Here is a 21,585-nt window from a genome sequence, read left to right on the forward strand (position 1 = left end):
ACAGTTGCGAGTGTTTTTTTTTCAGCCGTCTGGTGGAGTTAAAAATTCACATGAAGGAGAGGAATACAGTGAATGGATGTGGTACAGAGGTGATTATACCAAATGACAGGAACAGCTGATTCAACATTGATTGATTTCATGTTCATTCAAGGTGCCAAATTCATCATTCGTCACATGAGCTGAATTTCAGTGGCTTTCTTTAGAAATCTGCTTCTATTTGACGTTCACAATAAAATGCCACAGTGCTGCATCATTCCCCAAAGTCCCTTAAAGGATAAGAAGAAGCGTACTGAGGGATTGTGCCAGCTGGATTGAGCTAAGGGATTATCCTAGGATGAAATGTACGACGGAGGGAACAAGGGCAGGAGGAAAATGTGTCCCAATGCAGTGTGGCCATTTCCATCCTTAATCCCATAAGAAATGGTAAATGGACTAGTTCTTATATAGCGCTTTTCCACTCTTCTGAGCACTCAAAGCGCTTTACACAACTTGTGCATTCACCCATTCACACAAGCACAACTGACATTCACACACATTCATACTCCGATGGATGCATCGGAGAGCAATTTCGGGTTAGTATCTTGCCCAAGGATATTTGGCATGCAGACTAGGGGAAGCCGGGAATCGAACCACCAACCTTCCGATCAGTAGATGACCTGCTCTACCACCTGAGCTACAGCCACCCAAGCCAGAGCCTTATTGTCAAGTGAACAAGTTCTAACATACTTAAGGTTTTCTGTGCTATAGCCCACTGTTTTTAATCTAATTTAAAGTTAAATGTGAATTTTTTCTTCCTGTTATTATTGTTAATGATAGTAATAGGATTAAAACCAATATTACTGGTGCTGCTATTACTATAAATATAATAAACTTAATGCAGTTATGTCCCCAAGTAAAGTATAGCAAAATTATGGTTCATTAAAAACTGGGTAGATAAAATGTATCTGGTTTTCCATTTAACCTTGATATCTGAAATGCAGTATTAAATATTGAGCTGCGGACAGTGTTTTGATGACTAGGTTTTTCTTTCTGTTTTCCTTTCAGTTAATGGCTGCAATGGGAAACAGTGCAGCCAAGGCCAAATATGAGCAGAAGGTTCCGGCTTTCTACTATAGACCAACACACACTGACTGCAAGTAAGTACACCTTTCAAATTAATCTCAAAACACGAACACTAGAAAACACAGCCTTGTGTGTATAAAGTTTTTATAGTTGCATAACCAGTTTATGTCTAATGTTAAATTAGCTTATTCTTTTTTGTTAGCTAGCGGGTGACTGTGTGCTAGGACTGAGTGAACTGATGTTAGGCCCTTTCCTGTCAAAGGAACTTGTTTTTTCTGTGTGTCAGGACAGCAGGAACCACTATTTAGGACATTTCTTAGGGCTGTTTTGGTTTGTAGAAAAAAGTATATGTTCTGGGCTAAGTGGAGGCACAGGACACAGCCCTAAAACTACTAGACAAGGATGATTAGCTAAACCCAGAGAAGACAACACAAACAACTGCCATTTCTGTCCTCTTGATAACTACCAGTCTTATCTCCGTTGTCATTTAGTTGCCTACGTGGCAAAACCAAACCCATCTTGTTTCCCTCTATGCTTCCTGTAGTGTAAAGTCCACTTTTGTACATTTTCAAAGTTGAATACAGAATAATGTGTAATGAAAAGGTTGGGAAATCTACTTAATTATTATATTAGCTTTGCAAGTATTACATTCTTTCTTAAAGGCCTAATGAAGGTAGAGTGAACTAGTGCTTTCTGTACTTAAAGAAATCACAATGGCTGCTCTGAAAAAAGCAGAAGCAACAGCAACAAGTTATAAGAACATTCATAACAGCGACTTGGGTTTAGGCCAATTAATTCATTATGACTATACTTATGTGATTGTGTTCATTTGTGGTGCAAAGTTTTCTGATAGTAGCTGGTATGTGCATGTAATACACACAGAGCTAAACGTGCTGCTATACCTATTAGCTAGGCGCTAACGTCGGCCACCGTTTGGTGCTGGACAGCTAATTGCAGTGTACTTTTATAGCATTTGAGCTAAAAAGAAGCTGCATGTTTGTTCAGGAAACAGCTGTAGATTGTGTATCATGTGTTATATCACGTGTTAATCACAGTGATCAGGAAGCATCACATTCTCTTATTTTTTGTGTGTATGAAAGGCCATGAAAAGCAGTGTGGTTTTGTTTGTGTTATTATTTTTACTGTAAATCTGCAGGGGTTTTATTCAGCATTTCTGAATATTCTGGAGGCTGTTATGTAGTACACATTGCACCAGCATGCGCTTTGAATCAGCCTCAAATAGTACTTGAGGTAGCAAGGCTTTCATTTCTTGGCATTTTAGGAGTGTTGTTCCATTTGTCTCCCTGTCTTCCAGTAAATTTAATGAAAAGAAACAACCAAGAGAATCCAAAAGACTGACAGAAAGCCTAGAACTAGAAGTGAGAGAAATACCCTTCTCAGTATCAGCTGTCTGTTTGTGCTCTCACCCAGTGTCATCATTGGGTGTCATTTGAAGAAAAATTTGCCAAGAATGTTTACCTCTAAATGTTGATAGAATAGTTAATGTATTTCCTCTGTGCAGAAAAAGAGATGGTGTGAGCCATTTAGAGCATGCTGGGGAGAGGGAGAGAAGGAAACGGGATGAGAGAGATTGTTGGCATGGCGATGAGCTGCCTTTTTGTTTGTTTTTTATCAGTGAGAAGGAAGAAGGTTTAAAAATGAGATTGCCACCTTTACATTAGGCTTTGGTATAAGGCTGTGATCAGGTTGCTTTGAGTTGCATTGCAATAGATATCTATGAGTGTTATATGAGTATAAGCTTAATGGATATTCCATTATTCTGTTTTATTGAGGATTAAGTAACAAATTTAAAGATGCAGCAGGGATGAATTAAGAAGTTTAAAAGTGCTGCCATGGCCATTGTAAAACTAAGGAAGAGGTTTATGAAAAAATAACATGTAAAGCACATTCTTGTAAAGGTACATGTCATACCCTCCTCCTATTCCGGGATATACTTCTATTGCTGTAAGCATTTTATTAATGATGATGATATTTGTGACATTTTTTTGATATGGCTTAGATTATTTAACAATTCAATTTTATTTTGACGGGAGACTGAAGCTGTCCGGAAGTTTCTTCTTCCTCCTTAGGCTGTCAGCAGAATTACAGTGACCATAAAAAGCCACTTAACTATATCTTATAATCAATTTGATGAGATATGATCAGTTTTTGTTTGGTCAGTAAAGCATAGAAACTGGTAAGCAACCATTTGTCAACCTCTGGTTAGTAGGGGAAAATGTGTATTCCCAATCTGGTTGGCAAGTGGTTTTGGGAAGTTGCTTGCTTTTGCTTGGGTGAAGTAGGTCCCAAAGAGGGTGCAGAGACAAAAACCTTTGTGTTGCTTTGGTTGTGCCCTACCACTAACATGCACACATTTCTAAAAGCTCAATTTTTGCTCTGAAGGCAAATGCTCTTATCGCTTGGTAGGCAATTTGCAAGTGGTTGCAGACCAGTCGTCATCATCTATTCAACTGTGGTCAGCTGTGGTAATCACTAATGACCAAAGAAGTGGCAAGAAGGTTTTTGGTGCTGCACATGGGTCTTACATATTTCATCACAGTATTCCACTATTTTAATCTCCTCTATGTGTTGGGAAAGCATACAGGTGACTGCATGGTTAAGTCAGAAAATTCAAGTTGGAAGCCAGGAGTTATGCATTTGGCATTTGTGAACTGCCAGGAGAACAAGTAAGAGAAGACCTTTGCCAGCTTGCTTGTTAGACAATAAGAAGATTCAAGTTTAAACACAAATGTCCTCAGAGTAGCAGTTTATCTTGGAGGTGAAAGCCAGTGACTGAAAAGTGAAGAATAAAACCATGTAGTGTGTCCAAGGTCTTTAGAACTGGGGACAATAGGGTGTTGCTGTTCCTTTGTAATTTCCCTCTATATATTCTGGCTTTGTCCTACAGACCGAAGACGTGTTGATTAGGTTAAGTAGTGATTCTAAATTGGCCATAGCTGTGAATGTGAGAGTGAGCCTGTATGCCTCTCTGTGTAAATTTGAGTCCACAATGAAAGCGATTCACAGTGACATGGTGATCAGAAATAGAAGAAAGTCAATCACATTCACTTCACATGACTATACAGGGAGTGCAGAATTATTAGGCAAGTTGTATTTTTGAGGAATAATTTTATTATTGAACAACAACCATGTTCTCAATGAACCCAAAAAACTCATTAATATCAAAGCTGAATGTTTTTGGAAGTAGTTTTTAGTTTGTTTTTAGTTTTAGCTATTTTAGGGGGATATCTGTGTGTGCAGGTGACTATTACTGTGCAGAATTATTAGGCAACTTAACAAAAAACAAATATATACCCATTTCAATTATTTATTTTTACCAGTGAAACCAATATAACATCTCCACATTCACAAATATACATTTCTGACATTCAAAAACAAAACAAAAACAAATCAGCGACCAATATAGCCACCTTTCTTTGCAAGGACACTCAAAAGCCTGCCATCCATGGATTCTGTCAGTGTTTTGATCTGTTCACTAGGGCTGCCACAAACGATTATTTTGATAGTCGACTAGTCACCGATTATTTTTGCGATTAGTCGACTAATCAGATCATCATCCATTAGACGTAAAACTACAGCTTATTGCACCAGCAGCATCTGCTCTTATATAACTATCATTAGCTTACAGCTTTAAGTGTTTAAGGTCTGTGCTAACTAAAAATAAAGACAAGATGATAGTTTATTAAATTTTAATGAAATTTGCAGATTGTTTCGGTGAAGTTTAATAAACTCCTTGCTATCTAAAATATAACAGGACACTGGAGTATATTCTGGAGCATCTCACACTTCTGATAATCAGCTGTCTGCTTGACGTTTATTCAGCTGTGTAAAAACTATAACTTTAATCTCAAACAAACTGATTTACTCAGGAACAAATAAAATACAAAAAAAAAAAAGCCAAACAATAACATTTTAAGTTATCTAAGTGACTCATATATATTTAACCTGAGTAGCGAAAGACGGCGGTGGGTTTGAAAACGATTTGCGGGGAGTCCGGTGTTCTCACGGCGCTAGTGAGCCTAGCCCCCGGCTCGCTAACGAGCTAGTGGGTAACAGATGTCTCCGAAAACGTCGGAGCGCTTTTGAAAATATGTGGTGTCCTGATAAACTGAGCAGATATTTGAGGTTTACACAGCTACATTCTCGCCTGAAAATATGTTAAACGTTTATTTTGTGACCCAGAAAGAATAATAAGAGTAACATTAAAACTAACTAGCTGCCGCCATTGTTGGAAACTGCGCTGGGCCGCGCTATGAATTCTGGGACACAGCTGCTTCTTCTTCTTCTTCTTCGGGGTTTAACGGTAGCTGACATCCTTGTACATGCAATGCTGCCATCTTCTGTTTCAGTCCGTTATTACACTCTTAAATCCTGCCACTTATTCCTGCGTCTTTTGTGATCGTACAAAGTTTCAAATGACGCGTCGACTATTAAATCAGTCGTCGACGATTTTGATAGTCGACGTAATCGTGACTAGTCGACAAATCGTGGCAGCCCTAGTGTGAAATAATTTGATTTTGGCAGTCAAGGGTCAAGGTCACTGTGTTTAAATATGTCTGTCTTCATTTCTATGAGGTCATGCTGTAAGCAAAGTAAGACTCCTGAGCAGTAAAAAGTAACAGTGTGTACGTCTAACTGACAAAGAAAGAAATCATTTTAAATTTGTGTACATCAGAGCAATTGATGATGAGTGTGCAATTCACATAAAAGCTAACTGTGTGTTTTCATCGTGTCTCCAGACTGCTGAGAGAGCAGTGGATCAGAGCCAAGTACGAAAGGAACGAGTTTGAATTTATCGAGAAGCAAGAGCCATACTCTGCAGGTACGTGCATACTGATAAGGAAGGCTTTGTATAAAAGTCCTCATCAATCTATATGTTCCTACACATCACTGTAACTGCTGGCTTTTTTCCTTTTTTTTTGCCTGTAAAAGATGAAAACACTTGCAGTATTCCAAAGTCAGAAACAGAAACTGAGGAATTGGTTTCAGTTCAGATCTTTTGACCCGGTGATGACCGAAAACAAGAGCAAAATAAGACAGCATCAGGCAGGACTGAATAATTAATAATCGCCTACGCACTGCAATGGCTTTATCCCAGCAATGTAAGAAACAGTGTTAGAGGAGCAGTTTGACATTTTAGGAAATTGCACACTTGCTTAGAGTTAGATAAAAGGATTGACGCGGCTCATGTGTTTACGGTAAATATGAAGCCACTGCTGAGAGACCCCTAAAGCCCACTAATCAGCACATCCTGTTTGTTTAATCTGCATGTCCACTGGTTGCCTGGAAACCTCACGGAGATGGCGAGACTCAAAAATGAAAAAGCCTATTTCCAAAATCAAAATATTCCTTCAACACGTCTTTCAAAAAAATATTAAAATGTCACGTCATGTTTATGAGTTGAAAACAGCTCATCCCTGTTGGGGAGGAGGTCTTCAGATAACGTCAGACTGCTCAACTGTCTCTTCATATCCATCCACCACAACAGTAGAAGCACTGGGCAATAGTACTCGAGAACAGACAAAGACTGTATGTAAAAGATGCATGTACCATAATCATTATGATACTGCTTGTGGTTTCTGGAGCTAAAGCGGCATTCATAAACTGGATGGGTTCAATTCACAGGCATTCAACTCATTTCAATTAAATTTTATTTATACAGCACCAAATCAGAACAACAGTCACATCAAGGTGCTTTATATTGTAATGTAGGCCCTATAAGAATTGCATGCCTGATAATTAGTGCTTAGTATCAGACCAATAAAATTCCAGCTTTACTCACCAAAGCTGTAACACAAACTCCTCGGACAGCCTGGCACTCACAGTAAGCCATATTATTTATCAGTTCATCCATCCAAAGAAACTGGGGATGATAGCTATAAAGCTAGACTTACTGGCAGGCTGATATTATTTGCTAATATCGATCAGCAATAATTTGCTGATATAGCTACATTTATAAAAGTCGGTAAGTGAACATTTAAATGTAAAGAGGAGAGAGAGAAACACCCTTCAGCCATGTTATGACGGATGACGTTGCATAGTTTGTCCATTAGAGGGCGCAACGTAACTTTCCTGCTGGTGAACATGTGTTTGAAACAACACAAACACAACAATCAGCTGATCCAAGCAGAGTCAGGCAGAGCGTAAAGGATAAAATAAATAGCTACACATAACAAATGTTAAGAAAATATGTTTATATTTCATTTGTCTAAAAGAAAAAAAATATCAGCTGACATGTTGGAATGTCAGATGGTTAAATCATCAAATATCAGTATTTATCTTAAAAGTCGTATATTATCCTATATATTATGCATCATCTTTTATTGCTTTTATTATACTTTAACTATAGAGAAAAAAACCTTTTTGTAAGAGGCTGTAAATATTTGAATTTTATTATTTCGTAATCAGCCTCAAGTGGCCATTTAGAGGAACTGCAGTTTTTGGTAATTCTGTACAAGAAGCATTTTGGCGCATGGATACAAAACACATGAACTCTGACTTGGTTGGGGACGTGGGTTAAAGTACTTTGTGTGTTACCTCTAATGTCTTCACATTTAAATGTATATAGCCACTTTTAGGCTTTTTGTAATAGTAAATGTGCTCGCTCAAGCTAGAACTACATAAGATGAACACATCTATGCTCAAGCAAGCATACCTCAAAAAGAGACTGCAAAGTGGCCGGTCTGCTGTGGTGCCAGGCTTGCACTGTTTACTCTTCGATAAGCAAAACCTTGAAAAACTCTTTGGGTAAACATTTCCCCGTGGATGCCAGTAGCACAAATTCAATTACCCTGAAACATCCATTGACGACTCTCAGACAATTATTTTCATCCTTCTCCTCCTAAATGGTTGTGGTATATGTTTGCGGTTAAAAGCATATTCGTGCAATGACATTGTAATTGTCACTGCTGGTGAATGGAACTGCCATTAAAAGGAGTATGCTTGCTTGTGTGTGTGTGTGTGTGTGTGTGTGTGTGTGTGTGTGTGTGTGTGTGTGTGTGTGTGTGTGTGTGTGTGTGTATGGAGGCTGAGGGTAGAGTACTAGTATACATTTCACATCTTGATGAAGATGGTGCTTTCTGATTGGCTTGCAGTGACCTCACCCTCACACACTCAAACGCAAATACACACACACACAACAGAGTGTAATGATATGAGTCATTCTGTCATCTCTATTTGTGCCTTTGTGGTAACGTCATCACTCATTTTGAGGTGCATGTACATAAATATATGTGTGTGTTTGTGTGTTTGTGTGTGTTTGAGATTGACTTTATGCAGTAACCTGGAATGCACAGTGACCAACATTGATCTAATATGCAAAGAAGAGGAGGAGAAAAAGAAGGTCAGAGAAGGAGGCGAGGGTGGGGACAAGGAGGGCTATTGATTGGTGAGGTAACGCCAGTGTAGGTGGATGTTTCATGCCGGAAAGTCACAGACGGAAAGACATACACACACACACACACACACACACACACACACACACACACACACACACACACACACACACACACACACACACACACACGCATATATGGAGCAGAATGAGTGCAGAAGATGAATAGATAGAAGACAGGTAATCAATGGCTGCTAATAAAAAGAATAGAAAAGACAGCAGTAAAGTAAAGAAATGTGAGTGAATATGAAAATGACTCCTCAAGCTTTTTAACTGTAAAGCTGCAGTTCATAATTTTATGTAAGCTTATTTTTTTATATTAGCAGTGGTATTTGCCTTTTGTTTATGTCATAAAACTATGTTGTAATAGTTATCGCTGACCTCTGCTTTTCAGTTTATTTTACCAGCAGCCGTCATCTTTTTGTTTATTTTTTTTCGGTTGTGACGGACCATGTTTGGTTTTATTTATAGGTGGCATTTATGCTTCCACCCAAAAAAATGCTGGCGAATAAAATCAACCGCTAAAACTAAACTGTGTATGTGAAAATTGTTTCATTTTAAAAAACATTGATTTATCCAGAAACGCTACCACTGCGGCGATATTGAGGTTTTTCAGTTACCCACTGAAACCTTTCCTGGAAATGGAGAAGCTTTTGACACACTGCGGTGTTTTCATTGGCCTCTTCATAGCTTAACAAATGAAACTACCTGTGTGATTAAATAGTCGTGTAAGTGCAGGTGAAACAATCCTCATACAGATGAGGACAGAATTCGACTGCAGTTGTTACTTGTAGTTCTCAACGAGCCCATTTCTCTTTGGTGAATCTCTCGACTTCCTCCAAATTTGGTGGTGTTCCAAGATGGACCTTGGTCTTTAGTTCATCCCACAGATTTTCAATAGCATTCAAGTCCGGCCTTTGTGCAGACCAGTCAGTAACGCTTACTTTGGTTCTTCACCAGGAGTGTTTGTTCACGTATATTTTGGGTCATTGCCATGTTGGAAGATCCAGACCCAGTTTTTCTGCTTACTGCTTGAGGTTTTTTTTTCAAAATCATCACATATTCTTCTTTCTTCGTGACTAGACACAATGAAGAATCGCACAGCATAATACTGTGTTCTTTAGGTTGTACACCTCTTCCTTTTTCTCTCCAAACATAAGCAGCATCTTTGTGGCCAGAGAGTTTCAGTTTAGTTTCATCCGATCAGACGAACTTGCAGTATGCATCCAGGTTGTGGAATGAAGTTCTTGGTTCAGCCTCTGAGTCTATACAGGTTCTGTACAGGGTTGTGGTGATTGTCCTGTCCTCTACAATTCCTATTTGGCTGAGTCCTTCACTCGTGTCCTGGCAGTTGCTCTGGGGTCTTTAGTCACATCTCTCGCTACTTTTCTTTCTAGTCTTTGAAGTCTTGTTTCCTACCTCTGCGAGGGTTGTTCTGTACTCTGTGACTGTCTTTGAATTTCTTGATATTACTTCTCTTTCCAGTTCTTGACACTTTGAAACACTTTGAAACACTCTAATCATTTTGTATGTTCATCTTCTGCTTTGTGACCATCAACAAAGTCTAAACTGATTGCTTTCGTTTTCGGCATGATGCTGTCTCAGCTTTAAAGAAAATGCTATGCTGAAAATCCCTTGCTCTTTTATAAAAGCACTTGGGAAATTTTTGACAAATTCGAATTTCATTGAAATTTCTAAACTTTATTTAGCGTAACCCCCTCTCTTTATTTGTCCTCCCCAGTGTAGGGATTTCAGTTTCATCTTGAATGTAAATTAGTCGCTTCTTTGGAGGACTACCCGGTTATGCTTCCTATAATTTTAACTCGCAAAAATAGATCCAGACAAAAAAACACATCAGAGCTCGACAGAAATAGAAGATAAAAGCAAGAAGAAGAGGCAGTGTGAGTCAGAGGGGTTTACTGAAATAGACCAAAGGAGAAGAAGAAAACATAACAGGGCTACAAATAGTGCGGCATGTCATTAACATGGGAAAGCATGTTCTATGTACAGAAACAATAAAAACCGTCTGCGCTGACTCACGCTGTTTTTTTACCCCCTCCCCTGTTTGTTTCTTCCCGCTCTGCTGTGTTTTCTCGCTCTTGCACGCCGTCTCCTTTTCCTCGCTGTCTGCATAAATGAGATTTCAAACGATCTTTGATTTCAGCTTAACTGAAGTATCATCTGACACCAACCAGTTACAATATCTCCCCATCACTGTTGTAAACGTCTCCTCTGTTTGATCTCCTGTCTCCTATAAAGGCTTTATGGTACCAGCTCCCCTACCACACACACACACATTTATTTCTTTTTTTCTTTCTACCCAGGGTACCGAGAGGGGTTTCTATGGAAACGAGGAAGAGACAACGGTCAGTTTCTCAGCAGAAAGTTTGTCCTGTCAGAGAGGGAGGGAGCGCTGAAATACTTCAACAAGCAGGATGTAAGAAACACGATACAGCCAATAGCAGAATTTCTCTTTGGTGCACAGCAGCCATACTGAGGAATGTGAGACTTTTACAATTCATTGTTTACCCCTGCTCCTGTCAAGGCCAGAGATCCCAAGGCAATAATGAAAATAGAAACCCTCAATGCCACCTTCCAGCCTGCCAAGATTGGCAACCCCTGCGGACTGCAGATCACCTACCTGAAAGACAACAGCACAAGGAACATCTTTGTTTACCACAGCGACGCCAAGGTACGCACGTGCATGTATTACTCACATTTCTGCACAAGTAACTCCAAATTACTATGTACACTAAAATGACGGGCTTCTGCTTCTCACGCGCAGAGCTTTAAAAATAGCACAGAGGAGATCTGTGGCCTCAAAAGATGACTCTGATGGCAGAGTGCAGACTTTAATTTGAGGACACTATGCCTTAGATTATGAACAAAGCACAATACTGTGCAAAAGTCTTTGCCCTCCATCATTTCTTTATATTTTGCTAAGAATCTGGAAAATAGGGAGTTTGTACAATTCTAACAAGCTTGAAAGTCTCCACCACAGCCTGGAGTGTCTTAGGCAGCTTTCTTTCAGTCTTCAGGAACAGTTCTCCACGCTTCTCCAAGGACATTTAAAGCTTCTTTGTTTTTTAGCTTTTATTGGAGAGAAGACAGAAAACCTGGGAGAAAGACCAGAAGGAGAAGGCCTTGGGGCAAATTTAAACCAGGCTTCTGCATCAACATTAATTCAGTTTAAATAAAGTGAATTGTACAACGTGTTCTCATCCAAATCGTTGGTGTGTTTCGCGTTTGGAGGCATGACAGCCTTTGAAATAATAATAATAATAATAATTAATAAATAAATAAATAAATAATAATAATAATACATTTTATTTGAAAGTGCCAAGACATCCAAGGACACTTAACAATAGAATAAAACACATAATAGAACAATGACAGAAGAAAAATAAGAAAACAAGAGCACAAGATAATGTACACAAACAACAGGTTCACAGTGAATATGCAGAGTTGAAAAGATGGGTTTTGAGTAGGGATTTAAAATGGAGGAGAGAATCAAGGTTTCTTATACAGTGGAACCCCAACTTACCAAATTAATTCGTTCCCGAGGGTCTTTCGTAAGTCGAAGCACCCATCGCGCCTTTTGAGTGAACGATAGGCTAATTGCTAACGGCAACAACAATACGTCGTTTAAGTGGAACAGCGAAGCGCAAGTACAAAAGCCACGGGGTTGTCACATGATTCGGACGGCATTGTAGGCATTCTAGGCTCAGCCAATCAGAGCCAGCAGATTTCATAACACGGGCATTTTGCCGTAACACGAGCAGAAATATTGCCGTTCAGTGCCTTCGTAACTTGAATTTTTCGGGGGTATTCGTAAGTCGGCGTTCCACTGTACCTGGGGTAGAGAGTTCCACAGCCTGGGAGCAGAGCAGCTGAAGGCCCTGCTTACCATGACGGTGAGGCGGAAAGAAGGCACAGCAAGCTGAACAGAAGACGAGGGTCGAAGTGAGCGGGCAGAAGAGAGGTAGGGAGGAGCGAGGTTATGAAGGACCTTGAAGGTGACCAGAAGAAGTTTGTACACTATCTGGAATTTCACACGGAGGCAGTGAAGTTCCTGGAGAACAGGGGTGATGAATGAATTTGTACATGTACCTTTGTTTTGCGTTCTGATCATGAATCACTTTGGAAAACACTATCTGATAGGGTTAAGGTTAGGGTTAGGGCTCGGACTGGAATGGACGGCTGGAGCCTCTGCTCCAAGCATGTGTTACCGCCTCAAACGCCATTCTATTGGATTCAATTGACAATCCGGAGCGTCTCATAGTAACGCGAAATGTACCCTTCCGCGTCCTTATGAGACGCCTCGGGCTGTGATAAATCGTCAGTATGTTACGCGTTGGGAATGAGAATTCTCTGGACCTTTATTTATATAGATCCAAATCACAACAGCAGGCACCTTAAGGTGTTTTATATGGTAAGGTAAAGGCAGTATGTGGGTCACCTGCACAGCCCAATGAGCAAAACCAGGACACAACGTTCATAGACTGGTCATCTTCTGAACATAGTGTTTTAGGTTTGCCACTTCTTCTTTTGTCCATTTTAATTAAAGCCACACCATGATGAGATATTCCAAGTTTTCAGCGAATTGCTTTTTGAGAATCATCATCTTGGTTTAATTATACTATTTTATATTTGTCCCATTGTGTTATCTTTGCCATTTTTCAGATTTTTTAACAAATTCTGCACTTTAGTGACGGGCTGCTGGAAACAAAGTGTCTAAAAATACAATTAGTTCTTTGCTAAGCTGTCTGTTCTGTGTCGAAAGAACACTCGTGCGTTTCCTTGAGCTTTGCTTTTTATGCTTGCATGATTCATAAGTCAGTGTTAAGTGGCTTAACAACAACAACAACAAAATATTGCGCTGAAAACATTCACACCACTTTTTTAAAAATTGCAATAATGTTTACCTCCTTGGAAGCAAAATGTAAAGAAATTAGGGGCAAATCTAGACTTGTGCACAGTCCTGGAAGCAGCCAGTTGTTCAAAAACCAGGATGCTATATTAAGATGAAAATAGCTGTGATCGCTACAGTTTTGCCTGTTATCACGAAATGAATTAAATCAGTCAGAATGCACTGAGTGCGCTCCACCTGCTAGGCTTATTAACCTTAATTAAAACACAAGCATTTACATCAAATTAAATCTTAACTTTTAACTGTTATTTTAATATGATTTGATACTGAAATGATGACAACAGTAAGCTCCTGCACATATTTATGGGATTTCAGACCTAGTGAGAGAAAAACGTGAAGAGGCCTCAAGTCCTGGGGAGTAATGAATCATTCTAGTTGTGAAATCATGTTTTGTCTGGTTGGTCTGGCTATAGCTGCTACAGACACCAGCGCTGAAGCTAGTGCTGGATTAGCCAGTTGTTATACCAAAGGTGATGAAATATGCCAGTTGTAATACAAAATCAAAGCCATGTTCTTAGACAAAAGCGTCGAGTGTCAACTTCCTAAAATGCAGCCACACCTGTTGCTTGATTGAGGGTCAGAACATTTGAATCTGACTCTGAGTAAATGTTAAGGACATGCAAATAGTGAGTAATGTTTGCAGGCTCTCTTAGGTTAGGCCAGTTCATTGTTATTAAGGTGCAGGGTGTGTTCACAGGTGTTGTAGCCCTTCCGCTCCCAGAGGTAACGGATCAGTCCAATAAAGCTCCTGACAGGCATTTTTCTTCTCATAAAAGTAAATGGATGGATGATAATGTCTGCACACACTAACCCGCCCCTCCGCCCAACACCCACACCCTGATCTGCCACTGCTGCTGGTCATATAGATATCATTTGGAAAAACTGTAAAATATCGGCACTGAGCATATTCTGTGACTCCTTCTTCCTCTATATACAGTTATCCAGTGGTTAGAGCATTTTAAATGTTTTTGTTTGTATGACCAACAGTAGGCCTTCACCGGCCACTTTATTAGGCACACATTAGAAGGACTTTTGCCTTAATTCCTAATGGGGTAGATTCATCTAGTCCTGCAAACATTCCTCAGTGATTTTGTTTCATGCTAACATGACAGCATCACACAGCGTTTGCACGCAGTGATGTAACTCTCCTGCTCCACCACATCCCAAAGGTGCTGGCTTGAGATCTGGTGACTGTTGAGACCATTAGAGTCCAGTGAACTCAGTGTCACGTTCAAAGAACCAGTTTGAGATGATTTGAGCTTTTTAACATGAAAGCAGCCATCAGAAGATGGCAACACTGAGGTCAAGGGATGGACGTGGTTAGCAGAAATTCTCAAATGGACTGTGGCATTTAAATGATGCTCAGCTGGTACTAAAGGGCCTAAAGTGTGCTATTACAGGACCATCACCAGCCTGAACCGTTGATACAATAATGAGCAGCTGAACAAGTATACCTAATAAAGTGGCTGTGAATGTGTAAGATAGTGATAGAGCTCTTAGACACTGCAGTAATTATGGTATCGTAAGCTATGGTTGCCCAGTGATCAAGCTACACGCTGAAAGATACAAACAAACACCGTTAGCTTACTGAACAACACAAACAACCATATCTGACATCTTATAGCCCTGCTATGTGTAAGATAAGCTGTCCATCATTACACTTCCTCCCTGAATACAATTCTGCACTTCAACCTTTAAACTGACGGTGTGTGTTCCTGAGAGTTTTACACTGCTGAGCCTCACGTTGCTGCTACGTTACTGGGATTTGGGGCTGAAGCAGAATTAGAGGGAGACATAATCAAAGCTGAACAGATGAAAGAGAAGAAACGGAGAGGTTTTAAAGCCATTTGGTGGAGTAAGAATGACAAAGGGTGCACTGCTCCCTCTGCTGGTGCATTAGAGTTCCTGCCTGCTGTCACAGGAAGGGTTCACTGGGTTCATTCAGCATCCCTGTCACTCTCACGTTTTGTAGCGGATTTATCGACAGCGCTGCAGCTTCCACGCAGCAACGCACGCCTTGGAATTCATTCTGCTGTGTGTGACAGATACCTTCATCCAAAATCTGTTTTATTTACTCAGAACAGAAATGACGGATTAGAATGAATAAGATATGAAGTGTGGCAGGGCATGGTTCCACTGAGAGAGCTTTTTGTCCTTTGCAGGAGATGGTCGACTGGTTCAATGCTATCAGAGCTGCCAGGTTCCACTACCTGCAGGTTGCCTTCCCGGGAGCGAGTGACGAAGAGGTGAGGATGGTGTGATTTAAGCATGCGCATCACTGTTACTGAGCTTATAGTTTCAAAAAATAAACAGCATTCTCAGAGGTGTCTGTTCATGATGCTTTTCTACTGCATGGCAGTCTTGACGCCTCTGATCCCACTGCACATGTCCATGCTGAAATAAGGGCAGTTTTTAATATTTCATGCATGCTTTTTCTTTTGTCTTTACATGATTCTCTTTTGTCTATTTGCTGCTCCAGCTGGTGCCCAAACTGACCCGAAGCTTTATGAAGGAAGGCTTTATGGAGAAAACGGGTCCGAAGGTTGGTGCTGTAGTCATCCCTCTATAGTGAACTAAGGATGATAGTATCAGTTACACCTGAGTTTCAGTGTTCAGGTGACCTAAATATGGCCAAAGTGTCTCCAGGTTCAGAGTAGTGCATTGGTTCCTAATCCTTTAGCCTCCTGGTTTCTTCTGCTGGAATTATTTTTAAGGTTATGGAGGCTCAAGGGAGTAAATCTGTTCAGAATTCTGCAATAAAAAAAGTAAACATTAGCGATTACAATTATTGTTCTTCTTTCTCATTCTGTGAACCATTACAACCATAAACCAGACTGACCTAATTAAGTCTGAGTAATGCCTAAAGCTAAGGCTAGCTGTGTTGTAAATTGTAATTAATTATTTAAGAAAATATGTAAGTTTGAAAATGCAGTAGTGAAAGTGATGGAACAAATGCAGATTTCATTAACTGTATATAAAAGATGGGCGTAATTTGTCAGTCTGAAAATGAAAGGGAGTTAAAATGCATTCTTTCTAATGACCAGCAGGGGGCGACTCCTCTGATCATAGCATATATTATAAATATTAAAAAAATACTTATTAATGTTGTCAGGTGAAGCTGGAATTTTGACTTTCATTAAAACCTGACCCGATAAGTGAAGGGTGCTTGAGGCTAAGAAACTTAGGGACAGTGTACACTCATAGGCTAGCTACTTGTCAATTATAAAATCGAGTCACCCAAAAATCAAACCGGGAACATTGTTTACAAAATAAGCTTCATGTTGTATCCAAAAAGATTTGGAGCTTTATTGCTTGGTTCTCCCATTTGGATTTAGGTTGCTCCAAAAACACGCTAGTGCACTCTCTCATGCCACTCACCCTACTGACTACACCTGCTATTGTTGGATTAAGTTTCTCTCCAGTATTTCTTTTATTGAAACAAACACGGTATTAATTGCCTTTGGTGTTCTTATCCCTTGTTGCCAAAGCTGTGTAGACCCAGTTTTTTGTAGTCACTTCCTGTTGACCATTAGAAAGAATGGCTTTCACTTTTTCAGACCAGGAAGCTCCATCCATCCTTTGTATACAGTCTATAGGTTGCAAGAAGAAGTATGGCTGTGTAGGAGTCATCTGCTCGCTCAATTTATTTTCTCAAATAGTCTCAGATACTAGTTTGGTTTAATACAGCATGATGGTGACTTTGTTAAAGTGAAACAAACGACGAATCAGAATATGATTTAGGGCGTGGCTACTTTGTGATTGATGCTGCAGCATTTTTCAGTTTCTCAGTAAGACCCAACAATTGTTAATGACATCTTGACGTCTGATTCCACAAAACGGTACTTGACAGCCTAATAGTTCGAGTCACAGTGGCTATGTAATCTTTTATATACAGTATGTATTATAAAAGCTAAAAACGAAAGAAGAAATTCTGGAATTTTGGAGCTTTTTTCTCCCTAGTGGTAAAATTATGATTGTTTTTCTTTACCTGTATTGGAAGCAGTTTCTTTGAGTTTAGGGAGGAGTGAGTTTTGCAAGTTACAACAAAACTTCATCTTCATGTCTTATGATAAGTGACAAAAATGTGCATTTGTCTCCCTCCTTTCAACAAATGTACTGTCTGTCTTACTCTGCGTTAGCACACTGAGGGCTTCAAGAAGAGGTGGTTTACGATGGATGACAGGCGGCTCATGTATTTCAAAGACCCTCTGGTAAGAAGAGCCCTGCATCGACCCAACCTTTTGATTTGCTTCATTTGTGGCTTGCTTAGTTTGTCTTTCTGTCCCTCAGGATGCCTACGCCCGCGGGGAGGTGTTCATCGGCAGCAAGGAGAACAGCTACACTGTCCTGGCTGGCTTGCCTCCGTCCACACAGGGCTACCACTGGAACCACGGCATCACCATCGTCACGCCAGACAGGAAGTTCCTCTTTGCCTGTGAGACCGAGGCCGAGCAACAGGACTGGATAGCCGCTTTCCAGAGGGTCATAAATCGACCAATGAGGCCACAGGAGTATGCAGGTCATTAAGTAAAACATTAGAGTCCTAAAATGTTTTTGTTTTTTTTTTTTTGCATGTTTTGTTGTGGGGGAAAGGGAATGTGTAAAGCTTTAAAATCCTACCATAATATACGGACTATAAGCGAAACACGAAAAAAAAATGAATTTCCTGTTACTGAAAGTCGTTTTCTCTGTGTCCCTGCAGTGGAGGCCCATTTCAAACACAAGCCTTGAAATCTGCTGGAAACCAAGCGCTCAACTGGACCAGCCCGGTCTCATTCAGATCAGAGACGGCCCCAGCGTGCGACCACTGACCATGGCTAGAAGAGGCGGGGTGGGTCTTATGGGTCACGAGGGGTTTTAGGGATGGGCCGAGATGGGAAAACACGAAGAAAGGAAAGGAAACACCGGCAGGACTCCAGTCTGTCTCGTGTAGGAAGCCTAAAACTCTAACGGGACTCGAGGCCCCTCATGGGGTGATCCAAGGCCAAAGGGTAGATAATGTCATCACTCTTGCGCTTACCAACCTTGTGTTGTACATTATCACATCAGAAACCCTTTCCTCTCCTCTCCTCAGCCATGTGGACCCTTCCCCTTGCAACAAGCTCCTCCTCCCCCTTCCCACCCAGAATTTTTTGTCTTGTGAATGGTTCATTCTGTCTGTAATCTAATGTAATTATGTAATCTAGAGTCATTTCACTGGTTGCTTAACAAAGACAATGCATTGTTAATTTATTGAATGTACAGTTTTGATGACAGTGGCTTATTCTGTGTGCGTGCGACGTTTTTCATTGAGGACACTGTGAGGTTGAACCTCCCGCACTAAAACCCTGGTAAACCTGAAATCTGCAAAGTGCTGTTAACAACAAATATGCATACGAAACACACAAACATACACACAACAATCTCTCAGTGAGCACCTCTGCTGTTTCGGCAGCACGAGGTGGCATATCTGCATCCAGGCAGGGTTACCTTTCAAACCTCAATCTGACAGATGTTCTCTTATTTATTTGTACTGTTGAACATACTGAGTCATCGTAGACGGTTATCGCTGCTTTCCAGGATTGTAATGTGACAGGATTGTAATTTATATGACACTTCTACAGACGTTTCGTTTAATCTTTGCATCTTGTTTTAAAGACACATGGTTGTGTTGATCCTTAAATCACAGTGATAGTTTGTTTCATTATAAAATCAATACAAAGGATCCTGAAATGAGCTGCCGGTGTTTTGGATTGTCCTCCGTGTTCCCTCTTCTCTGTTGTCTTTCAACAGTTTTCCACACACTGATCCATCTGCTGTTGCTTTCAAGTAACCTTGAATCCTGATTGGTGCACAAAAGTCTAAACTAAACCATGGCTGACAGCAATACACAAATACACCTGTTGAAAGTACTGTCTTTTTGAGCATGGCTGCCAGTGCTCCCCAATTCTTCCACTAGGTGGAGCTCTTTTATCACCCCGCCACTGCTCACAGGGCGATGTGAATCATGTGCGAGCATGTGGGGGACATTAATGTAAACTGAAGCAGTTTGTACAAACAGATGGCAAAAAAAATAGACTGACACTTTAGTCCAGAAGGATACTACACTGCTGGGAAATTACTGAAAGAGAGTTAGAGATCCATTCTCTTAACTTACAGACAAAACATACAAAGTCCACATCGTGAACAGCTACTGGACCTTCTTGCTCTGAGGCAGCAGTGTTAACCACTGTCAGAGTGAGAGGTAGTTTTATATTGAAATCGACACATCCTTATGTGTGTCTGGTGTCACAGGTAAAATATAATAATATAATCATATATTCTCTGACCGCTTGGAAAATGGTTGCAGAAGGTTGCTGGCTGTCATTCAGTGAAAACTTTCTGCTTTGGTTATTAGTCACAGTTGCCCATAGTTTGCATGGAAGACCCTTACTTATCTGCAAACACAAACACAATGCTAGCCAATCCTTTTTAGAATTAAAAAATGTGTCGTGCAAACCAGAGAGCATTCAAAGTAACGTTTACTTTAAAGCCAGACGGTCTTTGTTTCTGGCTTATGACACACTTTTTAGAGTTTCACTAGCTCCTGTGTATTTCCGTGCTAACTGTGGCAATCTGTTAGCAGCCAAAATAATCAGCAACCAGGCGGGAAATGCACATTTTTTTCCTTGCAACCAGTGGTTGCACTGATATGTGTGAATATATAGGAATCGATTTCAGAGCAACTACCACCAACCTCCGGCAACCACTTGCCAACCGGTCAGGGAGCACAACAATTTTCTTATAGTTGCGAGATGGTTGTCGACTGTTCTCTAGGCTGGTGTGTGACTTGGACTTCATTTACTTGACCCCAGACTGTTACACATCTGAAACAGTGGAACACTTAATATCATATGGTTACTGATCACATGACTACAAAATCAAAACTGATTATTCGATTGGTAAAAGCTTGAGTGACATTTTTAATTGATGACATATTTAATTAAAATCATTAGAAGCTCAAACGCTATTTGAGAGTTAGCCTAGTTTTTGAGTTCCCAATTTGAAAAAAATGATACAAAGAGGTAGAAGCCTTAAAAAAAATAACCTTGAAAGTTATTGAGTAGGAAAGTCAATTTCTGGTGTTGTTTTTTTCCACTATTTTTTTTTCTGGAGAACTTCAGAAATCCCAGCTTCACAGTTGCCATCGAATGCAACACTATACCCAGAGCCAAGGGTGGTGTGAATATGCTCATGTCTCTCTTAGTGAGAAAGCAAAATGTCATAATTCCCCTCATGTGGACCTACTTAAGACATATACTCATCACAGGGATCACTGAATGAAATGATAGATGTTCAGTTCCCTCCTTTAAACTCAAATAAACAGCCTGAATTTTCAAGTGACATGTTAGAAGCTCAGTTTGTTTTACAGTGGATGGGGCTCACTGGTCAGCAGCAAATGGAGCTTGGCATGTGTGAAGTTGCACACTCACCACAGAATAAAGACTTAACTGAAGGTCTGTTGGTGCAAATGTCACCTGATGATCTCGCCACTCTTCCACAAACGTCCGCACGTTGGCTCCAGGGCCGTACGCACATGTGAATAAATCAATGTCTCTTCTGTCTGGCGCCCTTGTTGTCGTTGGCACCTGGGTTGTCACGGTAAACTGCTGAGACAGGGAGCCACTGAGCTGCAGCAGCCGGCTCAGACCCACACAGGAAGTGTTTAAAAACGGGTGTGTTTGTCCTAAAGATACCACGGTCACTGAGTGGCTGGAACATGTGGCAAACATTCATTCTCAGTGAACCTGCGGCTTCACAGCACTGCAGTCCTTACATGGACGTAATAAGCACAACCTCAGCTTCATTTTTGGTTATTTTTTATTGTCAGTATAGCAGGTCTACACAGCCATTGAGTGTAGGACTTGTTTTTACCCACATTTCTTTCTTCTTTAATAATTTGTGTGTTTCTTGTGCGGTGCCTCTGTGAAAACCTCACACAGCTGTCCCGCCTATCAAACCTTGTGGCTGACGGACAGGACAGCCGCAGCTTGGACTGTGAAATTAACTAATCTCCTCACAGGAAACTCAGCAGGAGCAGCTGTCACAGTGGAAATGAAGCAGCAGGAGGGACCGGGTCTGCAGAGAACAACTGATAGGACCAAGAGGGGCTTCAAAACTCCTGCTCACAGGTACAACTTCCTTTTACGTAAACTACAAA

The 21,585-nt window shown here is 40.5% G+C and overlaps 1 protein-coding gene across 3 annotated transcripts in view; it reads left to right on the forward strand.

Moving 5' to 3' along the window:
• Window positions 1-19,123, forward strand: part of LOC101473724 (arf-GAP with dual PH domain-containing protein 1) — a 37,481-nt gene extending 18,358 nt beyond the window's left edge. For 2 of the 3 annotated variants that reach the window (XM_076887241.1, XM_004557509.5), the window contains 9 exons: window positions 1,045-1,136; window positions 5,823-5,905; window positions 10,801-10,913; window positions 11,022-11,168; window positions 15,569-15,652; window positions 15,886-15,948; window positions 17,546-17,617; window positions 17,697-17,925; window positions 18,109-19,123. In XM_076887241.1, coding sequence (XP_076743356.1) covers window positions 1,045-1,136; window positions 5,823-5,905; window positions 10,801-10,913; window positions 11,022-11,168; window positions 15,569-15,652; window positions 15,886-15,948; window positions 17,546-17,617; window positions 17,697-17,925; window positions 18,109-18,137 — 912 coding nt within the window. In that variant the 3' untranslated portion in view covers window positions 18,138-19,123. Of the gene's footprint in view, window positions 1-1,044; window positions 1,137-3,635; window positions 3,750-5,822; window positions 5,906-10,800; window positions 10,914-11,021; window positions 11,169-15,568; window positions 15,653-15,885; window positions 15,949-17,545; window positions 17,618-17,696; window positions 17,926-18,108 lie in introns of those variants that run through there. The other variant, XM_076887242.1, reaches the window with a different exon arrangement.
• The last annotated feature ends 2,462 nt before the right edge of the window (window positions 19,124-21,585 follow it).

This window comes from Maylandia zebra, linkage group LG8 (assembly GCF_041146795.1).
Source record: "Maylandia zebra isolate NMK-2024a linkage group LG8, Mzebra_GT3a, whole genome shotgun sequence".
Lineage (NCBI taxonomy): Eukaryota > Metazoa > Chordata > Actinopteri > Cichliformes > Cichlidae > Maylandia > Maylandia zebra.